We start from the raw sequence: 25330 nt of genomic DNA, 5'->3' as shown, positions 1-25330 counted from the left end.
GTATACATAGGGACAGACAGACAGCAGGAAGCGACTGTTTTATACTATGTAGTAATTTGGCTGTAACGAACCGGAATCATTTACCACACGATTCGGCAAGAAGTGTTTCCTAGGGTTGCTAGCACACGGAGGTTTGACAAGTTTTTTAGAGTGTCCTCTCAACCTTCTGGCTTGATATGTATCGGTCTTTAATATTTGGAACACTGTAGTATCCAGAGAAGATTTTTTACATATTCGATATTGCCTAGTTTGCTTGGGAATTTAATAATAGGTATTACTTAGGAAAAAATACGACAGATTAATATTCTACAAGAATCGCTACAGATTATTTTTGATGATGGACGTCACAGGCGCCATTGTACCGGTGTTCAAGCACCGGTTCAAGATCGTCGGCTGCGACTTGTTCGTGTACCGATACATGAGCGCCAACCCCGAAAAGTTCCCGCCGGAGGTGATAGACAACGTGCGCAACTACCATTTGCGCGAGGGTAACCTAAAGGACGAACTACAGGTCAGTATTAAACAATCCAGTGTGCGACATACATACAATAAGCTTCAATTTTAAGTTTCATCTCCAAAAGAAAGGTTGTATATCTACCTACACAGTGTGTATAGTTTAACAGCGCTTATAAGAATATGTCACGTGACATTATTTAACCTTAAATACTTACCTAAAAACTTTGAAGCTATAGCTACGAGATAGTGTAAAAATGTGCCAATGACATACGACTATAAGTAGCTTCTGCAAATTTTTTCAGTTAATTTCATCAACTGGTTATTTAATTTATATATTAAGGTCGGTCGGTTAAATATAAATTATAATCCCAAAGTTTGGGCGGCGACGATTAGGGCTTGTCCAGGAAGCGAAATATAAGGGAACTTAACTGCCCTTTAGTACCGTTTGGTAACCAAAATTTTGTAACCAGCTACAGAAGTCTGAAGCCGGGTACGTATTGGGCCAGCGTGTTACCGTTTGGTAACTAAATTTGGTAATTAGCTACAAAACAGGAATCTAAAATTTCCTGTATGTAGCCAGTTACGAATTGGGCCAGAGTGGTACCGTTTGGTAAATAAGTTTTGTAACTGGCTACAAAATGAGAATCTAAAATTACATTAATTCAATAGGTAGGTAAGATAAGATAAGATAATTTATTCCATAACAATTTTACAATCATGGTAGGTTAGTTTCATTAGGTAGCTACAAATGCCCGAATGCTCCGTTTGGAAAGAAACAGTCCGACGAACTCCAGCTAACTCCAACAACCATGGCTACGAATCAGTAATTCAAAAGTCCCATTTCGTAACCACTTACAACCCGGTATTTATTTTTCCCGTTTCGAAGCTGGTTACCAAACGTGGTTACAAATCGGTAATGGAAAAGTCCCAATTTCAAGCCAGTAACGAACTGGTATTTCTTTCCCGTTTCGAAGCTGGTTACCAATTTTTAGTTAGCAAACGGTACTAAAGGGAAATAACGATATATATATATTTATCCATCACGGAACAATGGTGTTCCGGACATCTGAGGGGAGGAGGAGCCGAAGGCAACACGTAGAGGACCTTTTGACACTAATGATGAACCACACCACCACAAATGATGATAATTATTTGGCATGTTTTCCAGGACGCCATACGTGAGGGTGAAGCAGCAGCGAAGCGCGCTGAGCTTTTAAAACAAGGCCAGTTGGCGGTGGCAGAACCCAACGCCATGGAGCGCTGCCTGGCCGCGCTCGACGTGGTGGAGGGCTCGGCCACACCGCCGAGGCCCGCCACGCCTCCGCAAAACACCGACCACCTGTCTTACGAGGAGAGCCTCAGAGCTACCCGCCTCAGGTACACCACACCACAGTATAATAGTAGGTGCCTAGTGTCTAATAGGGCCCGTGCGCGTTGGAGGCGCGTACATTGACAATCCACGACAAAGCAAGTCAAGTGCTATCCTCTACAGTTCTCGTACTTTTCCTTGTGCATTGTAGGTTATGCCATCCTAGAGGCTACATTGGAAGCTTAAACTTGACATTTACACTTCGCGTGAATAAACAGGGGGCCACCTGTGCTGCCCCTATAGTTCATGCACGTTCCCTATTACGCACAGAAAGTTGATTAGTAACATATAGTTGGTCAAACCAAATTGTCAGTACATAAAAACAAAAAAAAAACTATACATCCTTTTCTTTTGGGTGCAGTGCTAGTACTAGTGTAAGACTAAGATAGTATGGTATAGGCCACCAAACGAAGACCAAACATTGCCAATCAGGGAAAATAATTCGTGTATAAGCCAATTTTGGCATAGTTGTAGGGAATGGTGTATTAAACAACACACTAAAAGTACCCGAGGGTGGGGGTGAAGCTAACGGGTAGGGGGGCGTTTTAGGGTCCCTTTTTATAGTTTTTCGTAAATAACTTAAACGGTGGCCCGTAGCAAAAAATGTTCTACTACATAAGTAATCTACATAAAATTTTCTATCAAAAATAATCAGTATACTTTTTCGCTAGGATCAATATTTCAAAATATATTAAAGAGGGAAAGTTACTTATAATTTGTTCTAAGGTTGTTTTATTTTTAGTTTTTCGTAAATAACTCGTAAACGGTAGCCCATAGCAAATAATAGTCGCTTATACGTAAATAATCTATAATATAAAATTTTCTACAAAATAGATATACAGGTTGTCGCAAGAATACCACATGAAACTAACACTGGAGGTTTAGGACACCCTAAGAGAGAGAAAAATAGTTAGTTAGTTGGAGAGTTTGATAGTACTATGTTCGGGATTTTTTTTATATCGCCCGAAAGTCGAAAATCCTCAAGATTGCTATCTAAATAACTAGAAAAACGTTTAACAGTAATAGTGGGTTAGCGCATTTCTGTCGAAATAAGTTTTATAAAAAAATTGTAAGAGCATGTTCAAAAATCCATACACTATAATTAGAAATTCGGTTTATTTTCAGCAAACCGACAAGCGACGAAATAATGCCCCTAAAGGGTATACTGAAGTCGGGCGCCGCGCGCGATGACCAGCCGAAGGTGGTGTGCTTCAGCGGGCCCGCGGCCGACGAGCACCGGGAGCCCGCGCACCCCGCCTACCCGCAGTACCTGCCCGGCGAACAGCCGCACTACAATCACCACCCACACTATTGCGAACGATACAAGATGCCGGTAAAACTTACGAATACTCTCACAAGCAACTTATTTTTAATATCTCATGCTCAAAGTGTGTCGTTGTTGTTCTAAAAAGTTCTTAAACGTCAAAGTTCCATGAAATTATAACGTATAAATAACACTGGCATTGCGTCTGCTGTCAAAATCTGCAGACTTTTCTTGGTCTAACTTTATTATGTTGGCTAAATGAGTAGGACGCCATTGACTATTGGGAGTTTTAGAACGAAAAGTAAAAAAATTAAAAAGTAAGAGGCAATCACGCTCATTTTCATACCATGATGAACAAATTCAACAAATCAATTTAAAATTACTAGTTTGTTAAAATATGTGTGTTTTCGTAAATATTCCAATCTAAATGTTTTTCGCTAGGGGTTATTTATCTTTACACATATAGTCTCCGATTACAAGTTAGTACATCGGTTTTTGGTCTAGAAGTCTTCTGGAAATCGATTTTTGCTAATGTCGTCGCAAACATGGACATATTTGGTATCAGTGCATTCAGTGTGATGTCCTGAACACAAATACTAAAAAGTATGTAGGCAATATCAAAATATTTAAGATATTGCCAAAGAATTCACATTTTACAAGAAAAGGAATAACTTTTATCCGCTCTCCTTTTTTTCGTAGATTGTTAATACGAGTATATTGCTTAATGAAAACTATAATTTTGACTAACTAACAACGCGTTCATTGAGAAAAAAAAAGAAATTTCTAGTTGTCTGACGGCAAATACATTGCCGTTACCCACTAAAGGGTCTTGTAATAATAATAAAAAAAATTGTTGTGGTTACTACACATCAAATTGCGTAAAAGTATTTTCTATAATGTTCATATTCAGAGAGGACAGTAAGGAGTAGATTACCTTTGTACGGAGAAGCGGTCAGTTGACCTCGTCCCCTTTCCTCTTCAACCTGTCTTCAACCAATTGACAGTTTTACTCCATTGCACTTGATTTGCAATGTCATTTAACCAATCCAAGATACTGTGTTACATGTCATCAAATATGAATATACTACGACTTCTATAACCATGGCCTATTAATCGTTTTCTTTGTCCTGAACCCATTTACGTCACAACCTCACAACAACCTTGACCTTCTCTTTAACATGTGTAAAATTTCCCTGTGAAGTTTTAGCGGAGTTTAAAGGCAGTTTTGAAATAAATTTAATTTACTGTGACATTTTAGCGAAGTAGGAGGCGAACCCCTATAATTAAAATATGACCCTAATGGACATCGATTTGACAGTGCATTTCGCTTGTACTTCGATATGTGATGCGAGCAGAATACACAAGAGACTAAAATCAAATCAAGATCGTATTTTAAAAATGGAAACGGGCATGCTGGTTTGCCATTCTCTGACCTTGGCAACAGCAACAAGCTGTGAACGTCGTTAATAACGACCTCGTTACAAATTATCATCCATCGATCCACCCGCACCCGCGCGGTTCCAAGGCTTTCACGAACTCTTATCAAACTCGTAATGCTAGCTCCTCATCAACCTGAAAGTTATGCCTCCACGGCGCATCAGCCGACCTAATGTTTAGAAACAAACTTCCATTTCCTTCCAACTATCATAACACTCAATTTAGATTTAAATATCTAAAGGAGTTTCTTATACTCGTAGCTATAATAAGATAATTAATTTGAAACCGAACTAAAACATTAATAAAAAAAAGTAGACCTTAATTACCATTTTTACAATTAATACTTTTCATATCTCATGTCTGAAAGTGGGTCGTTGTTGTGCGCAGAAAGTGATACGTTTCTGCTCTAGTGCAGAAAAGTGGTGTACTCCTCTGCGTCCCCGCCCCACGAGCAACTAGGTGGAAACAAAATGGAAAAATAGTGTATTTATTTCCCCGCCTGGGACAATTGGTAATTGTTGTAATTTTACTAATCCCGCATTGAATCTTTCTTTATCAAAAATGATGTAAGTAAATTGTTAAAATAAATTATTTTTGATTTCTTTTGTTGAATTGTATTTACTCTATTTCATAAGGCGGGAACTAAAAGGAAAACACCAAGAAATTTTTTTAAACCTAAAGCCCTACACTCGTGCGCGAATCGCGGCTTCTCATAATGTTATACAGCCACAGACGCCACAGTTAAACGCTTGTACGATATTAAATGGGATTTTAAAGTTATTTAGCACTATATACATGAAAATAAAATTAAATATAAGATAAAAATTGCTTCTTTTATTCATTCAATTGTTATTGAATATTTAAATTCTTTTATTATGTTGGCTAAATGAGTAGGTACCATTGACTATTGGGAGTTTTAAAACGAAAAAGTAAAAAAATCAAAAGTAAGAGGCAATCCGCTGATTTTCATACTATAACTAACGAATCATTTTAAAGTAAATGCACTATGTTAAAATATGTGTTTTCGTAAATATTGCAATCTAAATGTTTTTCGCTAGGGGTTAATATTTATGTTCACACATGTATCTAGTTTCCAATTGCAAGTAAGTCCTAAGGAAAAAAATCATGCCTGTAGGTCTATTAGGTACTTTAATTACTAATTTTGCAAAATGCCATGTCTTGTTTGAGTTCCTCGCATTCGATATGAAAAGTAGTGGTCAAGACGGAAATGGTGCCTTTCACCCAAGTTACTATTGGTGCTCCGACTGCGTTCGAGCGCCAAGCTACCTCGACAGAAATGGGTGCCTTTCAACCCTTGGTTAACAATAAACTATTATTGGCCTTCAATGCTTTGTAGGTAATACCCTCACACTCGTTTTTTTATTTCTCATAATAAAAATAATGGGATTTTAGCTTGGACAAGAAAGCACCAGCATTAGATTGGGAGCAATGCAATAGTTACCTATTCCGTACGAGTAATTGGGCCGATTTTTATTTTGTTGTCAGTTATGAAGTTTGAAGATCTCCTCATTCTAGACGGAATAAACACGAAATCCCAATTTGTGACAACAAAAATGATCCGCTGATTTACGAAAACCCCATAGGTGAAGTATTATTAATAGGCCACCAAACGAAGGAAAAATAGGAGAAATAATACGTATAAGCGAATTTTGGCATAGTTGTAGGGAATGGTGTCTTAAACAACAATATCTGGGAGACCGAGCTCTACAAATGTACGTGTTGCCTGAAATAAAACTTTATTTTATTTATTTTATTTGCTCGGAAAACATATAATAACTCAAAAATGCGCGTTTTCCCAGAGATAAGACCTAGCTAGATCGGTTTTTCACCCCCGAAAACCCCCATATAGCAAATTTCATCGAAATTGTTAGAGCCGTTTCCGAGTTCCCCGAAATATACACGGTGTTTCCTGTAACAGGAGCAATAAATTAAACTGGAGGCTGTACGCCTCAAACTGACCAACATTTGTTTAGCAACTATTTTTAATTATGAAATTTTAGATACTAATTCAATATTATTTTCAATGTACGCTGCCATCTGTGTGTTTGACGTTGCTTGTCACCCTTTAAACATAACAAATTTTGCAATACATTGCGTCTTAGAAGAAACTTTAGTGTAATAAAAATCAAAACACAAGTTTAAAAGTTGCTGAACTAATGTTGGTCAGTTTGAAGAGTACAGCCTACAGCTTAATTTATTGCTCCTGTTACATTAAACACCCGGTATATATATATATATATATACGTATATATAAGAATTGCTCGCTTAAAGTTATAAGATACTAAAAGTACCGGAGGGTGAGGGTGAAGGTGAAGCTAAGCTAAGGCAGGGGGGTGTCACTGCGCACAGTTTAGGTATATTTGGCCGGCGCACCGCCCGGGCAGGTGTATGGCAGTGGGCTGCCGCTGCCGCTCGGCTCGCACGATAGTCGTGTCACGTGGCGCTCGCGCAAAATTGAAAATACGCAATGGCTTCGAAACCTAAATCGCGATCTAATCTGTATAACAGATATTGTTCTGTTTACGGATGTCTGAATAAACGGAAGAACAATAGGAAGCAGAAAAAACATTTTTTTAAATGCTGGACGTTATTGAAAGGTAAGTCATTTTGGTGAATTTAAACCATAACATAAATACTAAGTAATCAAATTTGATAACTTTTTGATTCGTTTTGTTTGCATTAAAACTAAAGCGCTTTAGGCCAAATTAAAATGAATTATGCATTCCTAAGCTTAATTAGCCTATGTAAGTACCTACTTCTAAGAATTGTGGCATATCTACTTCCGTGAGAATCAGACATACTAATCTCCGGCAAAAAAAAATATGTTTACAGAATCAACGTTTGTAATTCCTACATATTTATCTTAAAAATAATAAATCAGTAGGTATAGGTACAAAAACTTGTCAAGTGACAACCCCGTGCCGACACTCACAGCTCGGTCATAAAACTGCGGCGCGCAAAGAAGATTCACGGTTCGTGCGCGGTTATAAGTTTCAATTTTGCTTGTAGGCGGCGAGTGTAGGTATAATAATTTTATACCTAAATCTGGCTTTTGTGAAGGAGTGAATTTTCTGTACGGTAGTACTATTAGTTATTCTGTGGCTAAGGTCCCTTTTTTGGGTTCCGTACCCAAAGGGTAAAAACGGGACCCTATTACTAAGACTCCGCTGTCCGTCTGTCTGTCACCAGGCTGTACCTATTTCATGAGCCGTGATAGCTAGACAGTTGAAATTTTCACAGATGATGTATTTCTGTTGTCGCTATAACAACAAATACTAAAAAGTACGGAACCCTCGGTGCGCGAGTCCGACTCGCACTTGGCCTGTTTTTTTATTATAGTTTTCCGTAAATAACTCGTAAACGGTAGCCCGTAGCAAAAAATAGTCTTACGTACCACATCAAACTGACACTGGAGGTAGGACACACTAAAGGGGCCCTGATTGACTGATTAATAAAAGTGTTGTATTACATTTAAGCAATACTGTAAGCGTCCTGAATCAATTTATTTTCTTTCTTTCTGATCATCAGCAGTCCGTCAGTCAATCAGTCCTCAAAACAGCCAACTATTCGAATACGATTCGGTAAAACGCCCTCTATGTTTAGTGTTTTCCTCCAAGTAGTTCTTGGCCTTTTTCTCTACGATGCAATAACCCCATAGTGGCACTGGCAATTACCCCGGTTGACCTTATTCTTGTTTCTATACGTTTGGGGTCGTTTCACAGATACACTCAACTATAAGATGGAGCATATGGGTCACGTACTCAGTAGGGCTGTTCCCGGTGCAGCATTTAAGTAAAATAGCATCATCCATGTCACGACTCACGCTCTTCGTTAACGTTTCCTTATGCAGTGTCTGTTTATTTTGCGTTTGGGTTGTACTTAAACTTAGCTAACTATTTCCCAGGATCATGCGGAGCGCGCCGCGCGGCGCACCGCAGACGTGTGCGCGTACGAAGTGGTACCCAGCGCGGCGCAGGTCGGTGCGGGCGATGACGACACCGGCGACAAGCCTCGCCTGCCCGGTTACCTGGGCACCTATGGCGTCGACTGCAAAGCGGTAAGCGGCAATTTTCAAATAAAGTGTAGGTACCATCATCTCACTAGCATCAAAGATGCATTAATTGAGTAAGATACGTAAAATCTAAGACAATTTCGTGCTTCGAATTTGACAGGTAAACGAGATGGCGCTGTATAGCTCCATACATTTTGTGGTAACTCTGATTGTCAAAAATTGACTTTTTACAATTCAGTGACCGCAAAACATGGCTCAGTACACCGCCATCCGTTTTAGATGTCAAACTAAGGGGCACGTTTTTTTCTTAGACTACCTCTTTATTACAATCAATTATCTTTGCTAACATTGATCCCTCAGGAAGCCTCTTGTCCTCTTCTTTATGTTTGTTAAGCAAGTTAAGTTTTAAGACACATTTTTGTCAAGCTCGAGTTCTGATGATGGGATTCATGAGGACCGAGGGAACTCCTCAAATGTGATAGGCATACTTATAGTGATTTTTGTATTGTCTACAACAAATCCAGCATTTACATTTAAAAAAGTGACATTAGTTGAAGTGGAACTGCTGATGATGATCAGAATGGAACTCTTCAACGACACATAGTTTACGTTTGGCGATTTGTTCTCTTCGTTATGGACCCAGACCCAAACTTGGACCCGGACTCGGACCCCCTACTAGAAAAGTGGGTGGTTTTACCTTCTGTTCTACATAATTAGGCAAAAGATGCTGTCTTTTTCATTTCATTGTCTGGAATCTAAGAGTGCACCATCAACAATATCTAAATACCTAATCTTTCAACGGCATCCCCCATTAAAATCGGTTTTTTTTTCTTCTTAAAAATTATGTTATTTTACTGTTGTATTTGAAGCTACATAAACTAATTATAGACCTAGATATACCTTAATCCTGTAAGTACAAAGTTTCAGAGCAATGTAGCAAGTCGTTTTAAAATGAGAGCGTAACTACGTTTGTATGGAGAACCGAATTCCCGGGGACTCAAGTTATTCAATGTAGATATATTATTAATTGATTATGTTTTGTCGTAGGACTAAAGTATGTACAGTCGAAGGCAAAAATATCGATCCAGACAAATGGGCCAAAAATATGTGAACACGACTTTATTGTCTAAGATGTAAGAGCGTAGACATATTTTTGAAACTGGGAATGTATATATATTTATGCCCTTGACTGTACATAATATTAATTGATGGCTTAGGTACACATATTGTCCAAACTCAAGCACAAACAATATTAACGTAAACAGCGTGTAAAATATTTAACTATGCAACTTTACGAGGGTTCATCTTCATTTTAACACGAATCCTTCGTTTCGGTCAAATCAAGACATCTGACTCAACCTCGTATCTGCAACACTCATTTGATGACAAAAACACCCGTATTCCGAATGAAAGAAAAGCGACATTTCCATCAAATGATTGTTGCAGATATGAGGTTGAGTAAGTATAGCGACGACATGCGGTTCTTTTCGGCGGACAACCGTACGAAGTGTAACGTACGGCTGACGGCATGCTTCATAAGCGCACGCACTTGCAAGACTGAAGCCGCATGAAATTTAGACGAAAGTGGAGGACCCGCGCGAAATCGTAATCACCTTTTCATACAAACGTAGTCCTCATTTTCGTCTCTGGATATAACATTATGAAAAATATTTTGACATAATTTGTTGTAAATAAAACTATGAAAACGGATTATATCGCGTATATTGAATTTACGCGATATAATCCGTTTTCATAGTATTATTTCATGAGTAATTATCGCGGTAACCGAAGACAATATTATAATTTGTTGTAAATCAATATCAGTCACAGCTATGTTTTTTTTAAATTTTTAATTACTATAATAGTAAGGAGCATTTAAAAATTTGATTTGCAATAATCAAAAATCGAATAAAGTCAAACGTCCCCTACGTTTAGCTATGGTTGATATAGAACAAATTGTGCCAAAATAATTTCAATAATGTTAATATCCAGAGAGGGAAATGGGGACTACGTTTGTATGGAGAAGCGGCCGTCCCCTTTCCTCTTAATCGCAGTGCGTTCTAAGCCTAAAGCGTTTTGTCCCTTTCAGATACCTGAGTACATGAAGTTAGCACCGGATGCTTACGAGCGAGCGAAGGAGATGCGTCGAGAGATCCCGGAGATATCGCCGGCAGCGGTCCGCGTGGCGGAGCATCCGCGGGCGCCGACGCCGCCGGTGGAGACTTGCCGAGCCCCGCCGGCAGCCGCGGGACCCTGCGCGCCGCGCCAGCTAGAAGACGTAGCCTTCTCGTGCCCGCACGTCGAACCTAAAATGCCCTGCTGCGATCCCGACAAAAGGGACAAAACGGTGGTCACTCATCTGTAACTGCACATATCAGCGAATCTAGTCTAGTCTGATGTAACGACATGGAAGTTTTCATAATAAATGCACCAGTATTCCTATCCACGTTATTTATCCGTGATATACCTATGTTAATATGATAGGGATAGGCAAGAGCTCGTCACACACTCGTTTTGCTTTAATCCAGCAGACCCAGGTACACGCAGATTTCTGCTTTCCTGGGTTTTCCTGATTGACATAGAACATGCCACGTGGACCACATGTTCTGCGCTACGTTCATTAAGGCATCGCACAAAAACGGCCTTCGTGGAAAACGCAGCGTGCATCAAACAAATGTGAACGCAACCATATTAAATGTATGAAACCGACATGCGTCACGACACAACACAACACGACACGACACGTCAGACAAATGTGAACCGGGCTTTTTTACGTGAGCTAGATGCTAATAGCATTAGTTCTAGAACCAAGAGGCCAATTCAAACTGTTTTGTTTGTTTTGTTTGACATCAAAATGATGTCATTTTGTTATCATTCGCCCATGAGTCTCGCTCGCACCAATACATGAACAGTCGAGTTAATAAATGTGTATACATTTTTTTACCTTATTGCAATGGAGTGCAGATACGTATACATATTTACAAACTCGCCTGTACGGACAAGTAAGAGCGAAATGCACCCGCAAATGATTAACTAAAAGACCTAAGTAGTAACAATGGCATATGCACGTCCGGTTCTCTTTGTGCGTGCATGGTCGCTGTGTCCTAAGAACGTGTTGTTACAGACGTATTTTTTAAGCGGGGTTATGAAATGAAATATAATTTATTATCATAAAATATATTTGCATACTTATTTTCAAGATTACATAGAATAGATAATAACAATATTAATTTAAATTAAGGTGCGTACCCTTATATTAAAAAAAATAGGTAAAGCTCTTCTTGTATGTAGCAGTGAAGTATTCGGATTGGGAATTTCTTACATAACGTAAGTTATGAAAACGAATTAACTAATAAGTTTGATTAATCCTGTCTGCTTAAAGTTTTCAATGTCAAGTCCTGTATTGTGTGTTTTCTTAAACTGTACACAACTGCATGCAAGAGGAATATACTTAAGTTTTTTACCTACAAGTATATAGATCTGCCGTAATAAAAGCGCCGCAAATGAGGCAGTTTGCGAAAGGCTCGATAATTGCTCGCGTGCATTACGCAATACATATATCTACCGTCCTTTTTTTTATTCCGTGGACTAAAATGACATTTCATGTGTTGCTAGTTTTTTTTACGTCTTATAAATAGTGATGTGCTACAACCGGTACAAACCGAAAATAAACTACTGGGAGGTACTTTTTTGTTGATGAAGACGAGAGGAAATGCACTGAATACATCCGATCACTTTAAGAGTAAAGTAACGAATGTCGAATACGTAAACCAAAAATACCAAAATGGCGTAGCGTCAGGTCGGCGATACGTCAATGTATTTTTTTTAATGTTTGAGTAGATTAGTAGTGGGTAGATTTTATTTATTGTTTCTTTCCTATCATGTAAAACGAGTAGATTACATTTATTGATTATTTTGAATCTAAAATTAATTTAATATTTTTCGGTTATTCACAAACCGAAATCAAAGATCAGCACTGTTTGTTTTAAGCTGGTCACATTATTTCTACATTTGACATTTGTGGTTGTCATTTTAGTCTACGGAATAAAAAAACAGACTATAGGAACCGTGCGCGTTAGAGGGTCTGTCACAATAAACTAAACTTGACATTGACACTTCATGCTAATAATGAGGTCTTGCGCATTGGATAAGGATCCGCACACCGCTCCGGTGTACAAGCGGGACATCGCTAATCGCTAATAAAATAACGAAAACCTACATTAGTAAATTAACAGTAGGTTCATAAACTTTTTTTAAACCTACTGTTAAAGTAAGAATACGAAAAATATACATATTTCATATTTTATTACTTACCTCTTCATCATTATAACATTTTTTTTTATATTGAATATTGAAAAACCGTTCTTAATAAGTTGTCTGAATAGAACGGAACGCCTGTGAAAGAAGAGGCGTTTTTTCTTTCTGCTTTAAGTTTCCAAAGGCAACATTCGATATTGTTTTTATAAATGTATTTCATATTTTGCAGTGACTTTAGACGAAGTAAAATATCGTGATTCGAATAATCCTAATAAGACCAACCTATTCACTGTTTTTATGTCCCCGATACTAAAATTACAGGTTGATTACCCAATCTACCTATCCAGGTTTGTGCTAAAATAACTGTTCGACTGGGCAGATTGGAGTAAATTAGAACCTATCTAGTTTTGTACTAATACGACAATTGTTATGGGCATGTATTTCCATCGAACTATCACTGTAGTATCTGAGATATAAAAACAAGTTGGTTTTAACCTTTGGGTAGAAGGTAAAATGGCACTAGCACTAGTGCCTGTGCTAATTCATAGGATTAGGTCGCCGAGCCGACACCGGGGTCCCTTCAGTGAGCTGTGGCAAAAAGCCGGAACAAAAGGATTCAAGAATCATGACCTTTAGTGTCGTACTATAATTACGTGTTGTCAGCATAGCAAAATCCGTAAAATAGCACCGGCACGCCCTCAAATCCTACGACGCTTCTTTTTCCGCACAGACTCTAAGACAAACGGCTATCGGTTCTTTAATCTTTAATCTCCTGTTTTGTGTACCGGACTTTTAAAGAAATTAATACTTTTTTATTTGTGATTTTTTTAAACATTGTCTAAAAAATAGTACATTTCGATGCTAGTGCGGAAAGTATGTCATTATTTCACGAGTACCGAGATATCTTGCCACGAGCCGCAGGAGAGTGGCAAGACTCGGGACGAGCGAAGAATGACATATCCGCACGTGTATCGAACGACGTTTTTTAATACAGTTGCGAAAAAATAAGAAAAGCAACAAGTAAGGAATTCGAAACTTATATCGTCAGATAAAAACTAGAGCATAAATAACACAAGATATCGATTTTAATAGAAACTTGTACATTCACTTTATAAACACTCAGTCAGCAACATGCAATTCAAAATAGCATCCAAATGTATTGCCACACCTTTGATACCATAAGAATTAGTTTGGCTGTTACTATGGCCAAAGAGGATATAATAAGATAGAGCGATACTGTCATAGTAAATTCTGTAACCGTTGTAAATTCACTGCCATCTATCGACATACCTACTTTAAAACTAAAAATAAAGATTGATAAAAATACGTTAAAATGTATTTAAATATGGATAAATGATTTTTTTATTTGCATTAATTATTTTTATATGATTTTGACCCATGTTCTTTCACTGATATGCGTTAAAATTATAAATAACAAACGAAACCGTCAACGCCCTCTATACGAGAGTAGGCCAAAACTAGTGGCGCCCTCTGATCGAGAATCAAATTTTCGTGATTTTTCGAGGCACGTTTTTTCCTCAGACTGTATCCATCTATTACGGAGTTATATATATCTATCTTTGCTATGGCTGTCCATGTGCAGTCAAAGTAATGAATATCGATACGGCCAAAGTGCCAAAAATATGAACACGCGCTACCTTAATATACCTACGGTAAGGTAAATGATATACCTAATATAAGGTCGTGTATACATTTTTTGGCACTTTGTCCGTGTCGATAATTAATACCTTGACTGTACCGTAATGACAGTAACTACAGTACTTTTACAAGAAGTAGATCAATTCTCAGAACAGGACGATTCGTTTAACGCCTAGCATTGTATCAGACAACCTTTATGCAAAAAGTGTACTGCATAAATGCACTTCGCACTTAGACGCAATCTAAAATAACATACAACACTTCAATTTTTCAAAGGCATCTTTAGTAACTAAATTATACGATGGTACACAAAATAAAATATGTATAGTGAAAAAAGTTATTGCTAAATAACGTTGGCAGGTATTGATTTTATTTAACAATATTTGAATTAATAAAACCGGCAATTTTGGATTTTCCTGTGCACAATATAATACCTATCCAATCCAGTACTCTCATAAAATAATTGACTACGGTAACAATTCTCTTTTAAACTTCAACGATCTTCTCAACAAGAAACAAAATTATACCGTTCCATTTAAGCCAAGTATATAATTACAAGAACGATTACAACGAGGGTGACGAACATTCCCCCAAACAATATATACTTATCTTGCGACACCCTCCTTTCGATGAGTGAAATTGTGGCATTGGAAAGTCCTAGAGTGTTGGCCAAGTCTATCAGCCTCTTGTGGGCTCCTTTCAGAGTATCCCTGTTGTACCGTAACGTCTGCAATATATTCGAACCTGAAAATAAATCATACATCAATACGATTTCGCAGCATGCAATGATTACATTCAGACAGATTACATTCGAAGCGTTAAAAGTATTCGCATCTGCAGCTAGTCAGGTCGAAAAGGCTAAGCTAAGTAATCAATTAGCATAACAAGTTCCACAATAATACACGTATATGACTCGATAGCACCTCACATCAAGCTCGCTTTGCAAGGACTTCAAGGTTGAATATTCAGAGAAATGACAAATACTATGTATGAGGCATTAGATTCCGACAAATACATTAAAACCGTAATATAATCTTTAAGATGTACATAAAACGACCTTAACGGATGGCGGCACAGAAATAGTAATTATTAGCGGCACAGCTCGCGGCTCAGTAGCGGTGCAGATCTGATGTCGTTAATATTTAATAGCGCCGACTTATCGCAGACATCTTTTGCGTACTTCGGTAAAAAATTACCATTGTTCGACTCTTAGTGTTCAGATGCTCTGCGGTCACGCTAATACGCCGCGAGCTTATATTCCCAGCGCGATTCACAAACACCAGCAGCATATAATAGTAACGCAGTCAATAAAAAAAAGTTGCATCCAGAGAAAAAGAAAAGAACACGCCAAATAAAATGTGGTAAGTGATATTTCTCTTTTTGTCGCATTTTTCCTAAGCCGAATCAGAATCAGAATCCTTGATTACATAGTGTGTTGAGATTGCAGTGCATATATACTTATAGTGTATAATTATCTGACAGGCCATTTCCACCTACCTACTTGTAATGATGATGACTTGTGTTTACGTTATACAAGGTATTCACGAGGAAACCGAAAGATTTTAACCACGCTTTTCTTAGGCCAAAAGAAGGAAAAAATTTAATAAGTTTAGGTCAAATTCGCAAGAAAAAAAAAATTTTTTTTTTCGATTTTTTAAATGTACATAAAAAGTAAATATTATTGGTAAACTTGTCACTTAAAACGGACTTTTACTTTTTTTTTTCAGTAAAACCATAGAGTAACTGATACTAGAGCGGTACTGTCATAGTAAATTTTGTAACCCCAGTAAATTCACTGCCATCTGTCGACACACTTTAAAACTAAAAATGAAGATTTATAAAAATACGATAGAATGTATTTAAATATAGATAAATGATTTTTTTTATTTGCATTAATTATTTTTATGATTTTGACCCATGTTCTTTCACTGATATGCGTTAAAATTGTTAAATAACAAACGAAACCGTCAACGCCATCTATACGACTGTAGGCCAAAACTAGTAGCGCCCTCTGAACGAGAATCAAATTTTCTTGATTTTCGAGGCACGTTTTTACCTTAGACTGTATCCATCTATTACGGAGTTATATCTATCTTTGGTAAAACCTAGTTTCTACAAAGTGTTACTTGTCATTTTTTGACATCTAATAAGGATACTTAGACTACGTCCCATTGTGACAACATCGCTATCAAAAATGTGTGTTTTGCACTATGTAACAATAAAAACTTGTTTTTTATTTAATTGGTATTAATTCTGAAACTAGGCGAATTACAGAAAAGTTTATAGGACATTTTAGTCTTTAAATATGATCAGGAATACGCCGTTAAAATTATTCGGTTTCCTCATGTTACAACGTGTATATGTTGTCACTTGTTCGTGAACATGACATTTCATGTGGTACTAAGAAATGTCATCTCATACACATGAAACGTCATTTTAGTCTACGGAATAAAAAAACAGACCTTACACTATGTTATTCTTGTTCGTTTTTTGAGCTCATAGGCCAGAAAAGGCAAAAAAACATGCGGAAATCTGAAGAACTATTTAGGAATATTGCAAAATACCTAGTGATGAGTGAAGCTAGTGTTCTAAAACAAAAAAGATAGGCTTGCTTTTTATACGAATTTTAAAAACCGAAGCTATTGGCTGAGCATCTAAGGCTGTTTGAATATTGATTTAGTTAGAACAATAAAATAATGTTATTATAAATATTGGCAACATGAGACATGCAGCGTCGCATCCACACTCCAATGTTCACTGCGTTAGTCAGTAGTAATCTTCTCACAAAGCCCTTTCATTTGGTACCCCACATGGTTTGTTTAAAAGAAATATTTTTTGAAAAAAATAAACCGACTTTAATGGGGGATGCCGTTGAGAGGTTACTTATTGTTGATGGTGCACTCCAGACAATAAAATGAGAAAGACAGCACCGTTTGCCTAACTAAAAGGAGGTAAAACCACCCACTTTTCTAGTAGCATTTCGTTTCTGTAAGGGTCACAGTTCTAACCTAACCTAACTCAATATTCTGATAGCGATTCGTTTCTGTAAGGGTCACAGTTCTAACCTAACCTAACCCACTTTTCTGATAGCAGTTCGGTTCTGTGGGGATCGCAGTTTAAAAAAGTTCCACCTCATCAAATGTCACTTTTTTATGTAAATGCTGGCTTTGTTGATGGAAATATAAAAATCGCTTTATGTATGCCTTTCACATTTGAGGAGTTCCCTCGATTCCTCATGGATCCCATCATCAGAACTCGAGCTTGACAAAAATGTTTCTTGAAAACCTACCTTGCTTAACAAACATAACCAAGAGGACAAATCGCCAAACGTGAACTATGTGTCATAGAAGAGTTCCGTTCTGATCATCTTCAGCAGTTCCCCTTCATCAAATGTCACTTTTTTAAATGTAAATGCTTGATTTGTTGATGAAAATACTAAAATCACTATATGTATGCCTTTAACATTTGAGGAGTTCCCTCGATTCCTCATGGATCCCATCATCAAAACTGCGTTTTGACAAAAACGGGACCAATCTGTATGTATATACTTACAATCAAAAAAAGAATTACACACAACCGAATTGAGAACCTCCTCCTTTTGAAATCTTGAAGTCGGTTAAAAAGTAAAAAACTTTGTACTGCCGACTTTATGACGTCACAGTAACTACCCCCACCATTTTTGCGCTTGTCATTTCATATTTTCAGATATCTGTATTCAGGACATCAAACTGGATGCATTGATGCCATACTCACCCATATCCGAGATGACATGAACGGAAAGTAACCTAAAACCTGATTTACCAACCTACTATAGTACGTACAGATTATTACAAAACAATATCTATCGATTATACATATTATTGAACACTCGCTCTTGCTACATTAAAGGTAAAAAAGACAATTTCAAACATAACATACTTCTGTAACTTACGATATAATGTAAGCGATACACAGAAATTAGGTTTACGTCTTTCCCATGGACATACATGAAGCCTTAGCACTCTTCAGAATGTAAAGCCAAATTTTCCTATTGAACCTTTATCTGTATACTCGTAAAAAAGGGTACTTTTTCTATTAACATGTGAGATAAGCTCGTTTTTCGTCGTTTATATGCAAACCAGCTGGTAACTATTGACCATTAAGAGTATCAACTTTCTGTTTGACCCACTTACAGTGTGGAAAAAATTAATGGGCCGGAGGGAAAAAGTGCCTTAAAACATTAAGTTAGCTCATTTTACTTAAAGGAAACATTCTTTTAATTTTAAAAATAAACATAACTGCATTCACAGATTTTATTTAAATTCGTATTTGTTCCGTAAAGCAACTTCTACGTTACTTGTCGCTAAGTAGGTATAAGATAACACCTAACCTAACACCGACACTCCTTCTTAACCATTAGATGTCTTAACAATAATGTTTATGCATTCTCAATTTTGACAGTACCGACGATGGAACAGTCGGCATGACGGGAAAAATCGAGCGCCTAGGCCGCAAACAGAAATCCACAGAAACGAAACATGTTGCGATAAAATAAACGAGGAGTTTTGTAATATTGTCGCCATATTTTGTATGAGGACCTTCCCACGGCCCTCAACTAAAATATGTGACATTCCCACGCCAAGGCACCACTTTTTTGCTGTCAATAAGGAGCTATTGTCACATGATAAAAACAAGTAGTGCAAGCCACGTAAAGTTCAGCGTGAAATAATACTCGTAGCTACGGCGAATAGGGCGCTTACGCCTGCATTACAAGTATTACAACTAAGCGACGGAGGGTTAGGTGGATTACGTACATAGAAAGAGTACACGCTGAGTATACCAAGTGGGCAGGGCACGCCAATGTCTGGCCGAACGTAGTCGTGTTTCGATGGTTTAGTAACAACCCTACACTGAAAAATAGCCCCGGTCACATTGTTCTATCCCCTAAACAATGTATGTTGTGTAGGTATACATATATATTATGTATAGCTCTTAAGCTATTTATGATAGAGGCGTTCTTGTACGAATAGCCCAGACTGTGCAAGTGTTATGATAAACGTTACAATTTAAATAATACATACGAGTATATAAGCTAAACCTTAGAGGATATAACCAAACGGAGTAGCCATTAACAGGCGTTCCCCTCTGTCGAAAATAGTCTGCCAAGGGTCATACACAATGTATGGACTGACGTTTATCTGACATGGCTATTTTTACGTTACATATACATTGGACGTTCCCCTACCCAGCAAAAATCGGCAGACTTTTTTGTACAGAAAATTACAGACAAGAGCTGAACTGCATACTTATTTCTGTACAATTTTAAAGCATGTACTTACATACCTAAGAAGAATTAATTTGATATAAATAAGTCTTGCAATGCAGTATGCTATACTGGTTATTTATTTGGATAATATATATGCATAAATTTACACAGCAAAATGTCGGCCGGAAGAACATAATTGAAATCGCAATTAGCATCTCAGTTATTGTATTGTTTCACATGCACACATACGCATGTACAACAGCTTACCAGTGTGTAACATTTGGTCAACATTCGTGTGCGAGTTGTGCAGCGACTGGTGCTCCTGCGCCAGGTAGTCGACGGTGACGGTGTGGTCGTGGTCGTGGCCGGGCCCGAAGCGCCGGCTCAGCAATTGCTCCCGCTCCGTCAGCTCCTGCTCGCGACGCCGCCGCTTGCTCTGGGCGTTGTTCAGCGACGACTACAAATTAAATCATTGGTTCTCAATGTCTCTCTAATTATATTGTATGTCTCTAAGGCTCTATAGGGAGGCGGGGGCTCACAAAGCCTTAATAAAAAAACAAAACAGGTTTCATACAAAGGAGAATTAGGGCATCGCGAAAACTTTTTTCCTTCCAATAGGGTCTCAAAATATTTTTTTATTTTATTGAAAATGATAGTCGTGTTATGAAATCTTTGAGAAACACAGAAATAAATGGATTTTTTTTTGGTACAATTCAATAGAGTTCCTTAACGACTAGTAAGTAAATAACTTTAAAACAATCATATCTGGGGGCACGGCAGTGCCCCGCCAAGACGAGCAAAGCGAAGCGCAAGGGCACTACCTACATTTTCTTGTAGCGCTTCGTCGTTTTTGTGAACCCTTATAACTTGGGTTTGGATTATACCAAATACACAAAATTATCGGGATATGATGTCAATAGTGTATTTATCAAGCATAAAAAATTTAAATTGCATAGCTCTTATACTTTAGATTTTATTAATATCCAAAAAAAAACGATTTCGTCACTGACTCACTCTCACTGATGATCATCAAAACCTTTAGGGTACTTTCTGAAGTCCTAGGAAGCTGAAATTTGGTATGTAAGCCAGTCTTAGTACACAAACAAAAACATTCAAAAACTTGAAATTTACTACAAGAACTATTGTATGATAAAAAATAATGACTAGTGAATAATTTTTTACCCTTACGCCTATGTGACGGTAGCGAAACGGCCAAGCCACATATTTATAACTAAGGTGTAGAACTTGTAGAGTTAGAAGCTTGGCTCTACAAGAGACGTGATAACTTTTTGACAGTACGAGCCTTATGGTTTCGTCTTGGCAACATTTTACATGAAAATGTTTTTGGTGGGATAATATTGAATGCAGACGTTATTAGCATGTTCGTTATAGCGAAATTACTTTTATACTTCCACAGGAGCCACTGATGTAGTATACAATGATGGCTATCGTTTTTTTGCTCACCAGTTGGCGCCTCTGTTGATGGTGTTCCAAAAGACTAAAGAACAGCTGTCAGTCATTGAAGTGACAAGTGACATTTCGAACTATGGAAAAGACCACTATCTACACTAGCGCCCCTAGCGGCGAATTCATACGCGTTAGCCCTCATTAGGACAATCGGATTAAGACTAACCTTGAAGTTGAAATCTCTTGGACAGTTATGAAATTTAGTACATATGTTAATTAAATTAAAGGTCTCTTTTTTATGTCCACACTATTTTACATTTGGGGATCGAGGAGGGACCTCGCAGCCATCTTGGAAAAATGTGTACCATCCTGTAGAAATTTGCGTTTTACTCTAAATATACGTTCTCTATGAAAATATCGTGTAAGGCAACATTAAAGCTTATTAAATTCTAAAGCATATCATAAAGTCCTAGATAACTTTGCGGAAAAAATACATCTCATTATAGAAAATAATAGCTGAATCCAGATATAGTGCTTATACTCTTTCAGGGGATATTCTCTTAATAAGAAACTTGGAGGAATATGAATTCCACTTTTGTCTATACATATGTACACATTCTACCCCAATATCAACATTTTACTTGACTGCGACTTAAACAGAAAGTAGGGTTATGGGATTAAATACTGATAATCAGTACACCCTGTAGCTCAGGATACTGGACGGATTTTTTAAAATTACGTATCTAGCGGTAGATTCCTCTTGCCCTTCACGATCTGTTTACACTTGTTTTATTAAAGAAAAATCAATACAGCAGACTTGAGAGGATGCTGAAAGTGAAATTCATATTCCTCCAAGTTTCCTATTAAGATAATATCCCCTAAAAGGGTATAAGCGCTAAATCTGGATTCAGCAATTATTTTCTATAACAAGATGTATTTTTTCCGCAAAGATATCAAGGGCTTTTTGTGTAGAATTTAATAAGCTATAATGTTGAAAGAAGCTCCTGGCGTCCTTTGGCTCGTTGGGTGGACGACATCCGGAAGATTGCAGGTCACTTCTGGATGAGATTAGCTCAGGACCGGGACAAGTGGCGTACTGGAAAAGAGGCCTATGCTCAGCAGTGGGCGATAAAGGGCTGATATGATGAATGTTGCCTTACACCATATTTTCACAGAGAAGTCTCATTTTCCAAGATGGCTGAGATTCCTTGAGGTCCCCAAATGTCAAATAGTGTGGACATGAAAAAGAGACAAAAGGTACACTGTACATTATAAAAATCAATTGTGACGCAGGCAACACACCTCTTTTTATTTGGCCAATTTAGCATATCTTTCCTTAGTATAGAAAAATTTAAGAAATGTTAAATTATACGCGAACACGGCAAAGTGCATACCTGGCCTTAAACTAACAGGTAAATATATTTAACAATGTTATGTAAAATTAAATCTAGAAACGGGTAATATGGGTATATCTATACTTCCATTTCCCTTCTGACCATGATAAGATAGGATTATCTCTTTAAATATGCGTGGTCATGCTGGTCATGCAATATGCTTTAAACAACAAAGTATTTTTCCCAATAAGTAGCACCCATGTAAATAAGTCACTATCCCCAAAAAGTTTAATAATATATATTTAAAAATATGTACATTGACTGTTACAAAGTAAAGCCAAGGTCTTATTCTTTCTACTAACTTGAAGTGTTGTAATGGGCTGGTTAAGATCTAAAATCATAATTTCCATCATCTGAGCCACAATCATGTATCAGACAAAACACTTCCTTGGCTTCAATGACATAGCAGCTCTACCCAACTTAGAACTCCATTAATTAATGTGTACCAACCTGTCTTGCTTACTTTTGAAAAAATCTTGGTTTTTTAAAAATAAATATTTTGATCTCAATGTTATGGACACAAACATTTTACACTAAAGTACATAATAAATAATGAAATCAAGAAAGGTCAAGAACCATCATAGAATAGAATAGAATAGAATAGAATTTCATTTAATCAAGTAGGATTATACAATCTCTTTTGAATCGTCAAAAGTACATTACAACTAAATTAAAAAATAAATAACAGCTAAGAATAGGGCAAGAACTCTCATATCTGGCTTGTGCTGTAGTGTAGGTACTTGTCTTGTGTGTGTAACTGAATTGTAATTCTATTTGATCTTTGTATACTTAATTCTTATAAGTGAGAACCTGTAATTGGCTCTGTAATTCTATTGTAGCTTATAGTAATGTTTATAGTTGTTGGTTTTCCATGTATGAAATAAAAAAATTAAATAAAATAACAATTTGTATACATACTTCACTCAGACACCGTCAGAAAGGAGGAGCTTCACTCTTTCTGCTTTAAGTGGATCTTCTGTAAGTGGAGTATGTCCTTCTAGAACAGCGGCAGGCAACAGGCGGCCCGGAACCTCTGATGTGCGGCCCGCGAGCCTCCCTGGCTATGTTGTATGTAATATTGACACACGACAATGTCTGATAAAGTCATAAATATTAACAAAGTGCGGCCCGCGTCAACTACGTTAACTACTATGTGGCCCCTGCCTGCTTAAAGGTTGCCGACCGCTGTTCTAAAAGCACAAGAGTTAAATAAACTAAAGAGCTTGTAGACGGTCTTCCCCATATTAACCTTTAAAAATAAATTAATGATACCTGAATATGTCTGTTGTCATATTTCAATTGGTCCACTCGCATCTTTGCCATTGGTCTGCTGTTTATGGGAGTTTTGAAGACAAGCACATCTAGTTTAATGATACCTGAATATGTCTGTTGCCATATTTCAATTGGTCCACTCGCATCTTTGCCATTGGTCTGCTGTTTATGGGAGTTTTGAAGACAAACACATCTAGGATAATGATACCTGAATATGTCTGTTGTCATATTTCAATTGGTCCACTCGCATCTTCGCCATTGGTCTGCTGTTTATGGGAGTTTTGAAGACAAACACATCTAGTTTAATGATACCTGAATATGTCTGTTGTCATATTTCAATTGGTCCACTCGCATCTTTGCCATTGGTCTGCTGTTTATAGGAGTTTTGAAGACAAACACATCTAGTTTTTCGCAGTGCCTGGAATATATTTCCAAGATATTAGGATTTTTATATATCATGTCATTTATGTACACTTAAATGTATCCTGTATCAAAGTTCATTGATCAGAGTTTTTCAACATCATATTATTGACTCATCATAGGTTCGGCATACTTGTTAGAAGAAGAAGAAGAGACTGCTGCAGTAGAAATCATCAGTATCTGGGATATCTTAAAGTCACAACTTTTAATTTGGCCTGTCTAAAGTAGTCCTTATGGTGAAATTTTAGGAATTTTAGAAAATAGAAGTCGAAATCAAGGGGAGAGGCCTTTGCCCAGCAGTGGGACACTTAGGTTAAAAAAAAAAAGAAGAAATAATGCCATGGTTTGGCGACCCCTGTCTTAGGCCAATTATGATACTTGACTAAAAAAAATTTCATTTTGAATATCTATGGTGAATGCTGCTATAGAAGTATATACTTCTTATTTGTATTTTACCTGAACAACTTTAAAGAAGTAAACTTTTTTATAACCACTGATGTTGAATTTAAGCGCAAGACAACTACCTACTGTTGCTCTCTAGCCCAATCTGCCCATTGATTAGATGGGCTGATCTCTATTGTACAATAAAGACTAAGATCTTACTTAATATATCACTTTCAATTTATAAATAAGGTATTTTTGAGCATATTTATTACTTATAGGTTTTGTTAAATAACAACATATGGTTATATACAATGTATACTTACGCGTTAATGGCATTAATTTTTAATTGTATGGCATTTTCGATTGACTCTGCATTGTTCACATCCTTCTCTAACTGTTGAAATAAGTCCGACGCTTCTTGTATTAACTGAGTCGTTTGATGATAGAGAGTTTCCATTATAATAAAATGTAAAAAAATATTGTAACCATGTAAACTTAACCAAACACTGGCCAACTATCGCAGGCGTGCTCCTTTCTTGGTTTTATTTAGGTAACGTGTTGATTAGTTGAATTTATATATTTCAAAGCGTAATTTTTTACGATATTATTTAAGATTTTAAGTCGATTTTGATAAATTTTGAAATCTCCAACATCACAAACAGAACAGAGTCGTGTTCGTGATGTGTTCGTGTTACTGTTAAGTGATCTGTCATTTTGACGTCGGGTCGGGCGT

The 25330-nt window shown here is 37.2% G+C and overlaps 3 protein-coding genes across 3 annotated transcripts in view; 2 read left to right on the top strand and 1 right to left on the bottom strand.

The window, feature by feature from the left end:
- The window catches only part of LOC134754969 (EF-hand domain-containing protein 1-like), an 85136-nt gene extending 74135 nt beyond the window's left edge, over positions 1–11001 (top strand). The window contains exons 12-16 of the mRNA XM_063691464.1: positions 351–511; positions 1625–1833; positions 2951–3158; positions 8452–8604; positions 10649–11001. Coding sequence (XP_063547534.1) covers positions 351–511; positions 1625–1833; positions 2951–3158; positions 8452–8604; positions 10649–10924 — 1007 coding nt within the window. The 3' untranslated portion in view covers positions 10925–11001. The remainder of the gene's footprint in view (positions 1–350; positions 512–1624; positions 1834–2950; positions 3159–8451; positions 8605–10648) is intronic.
- Positions 11002–11720: 719 nt separating this feature from the next.
- On the bottom strand, positions 11721–25271 carry LOC134754938 (probable Golgi SNAP receptor complex member 2). The gene is made up of 4 exons (XM_063691420.1): positions 24921–25271; positions 24106–24211; positions 19988–20177; positions 11721–15219 (listed from the first exon to the last, which is right to left on the bottom strand). The coding sequence occupies exons 1-4, from the start codon at positions 25052–25054 to the stop codon at positions 15011–15013; spliced, it is 639 nt and encodes a 212-aa protein (XP_063547490.1). The 5' UTR covers positions 25055–25271; the 3' UTR covers positions 11721–15010.
- The window catches only part of LOC134754841 (multiple C2 and transmembrane domain-containing protein-like), a 71964-nt gene continuing 62183 nt past the window's right edge, over positions 15550–25330 (top strand). Inside the window, exon 1 of the mRNA XM_063691277.1 lies at positions 15550–15836. Within this exon, the coding sequence (XP_063547347.1) occupies positions 15832–15836 (5 nt within the window). The 5' untranslated portion in view covers positions 15550–15831. The remainder of the gene's footprint in view (positions 15837–25330) is intronic.

Source organism: Cydia strobilella, chromosome Z (genome assembly GCF_947568885.1).
Source record: "Cydia strobilella chromosome Z, ilCydStro3.1, whole genome shotgun sequence".
NCBI classification, from domain to species: Eukaryota; Metazoa; Arthropoda; class Insecta; order Lepidoptera; family Tortricidae; genus Cydia; species Cydia strobilella.
Note: the sequence above shows the minus strand (reverse complement) of the source record. Positions and strands in the feature narration are given on the sequence as shown.

Bases quoted from the DNA above. Each gene is read 5' to 3' on its own strand.
- LOC134754938 (XM_063691420.1), bottom strand. From the start codon at position 25,054: ATGGAAACTCTCTATCATCAAACGACTCAGTTAATACAAGAAGCGTCG. The intron at 24,212-24,920 runs GTAAGTATACAT...AATATATTCCAG, and splicing joins AAAATTAATGCCATTAACGC to GCACTGCGAAAAACTAGATG. The intron at 15,220-19,987 runs GTAAGCTGTTGT...ATTTATTTTCAG, and splicing joins TGACCAAATGTTACACACTG to GTTCGAATATATTGCAGACG.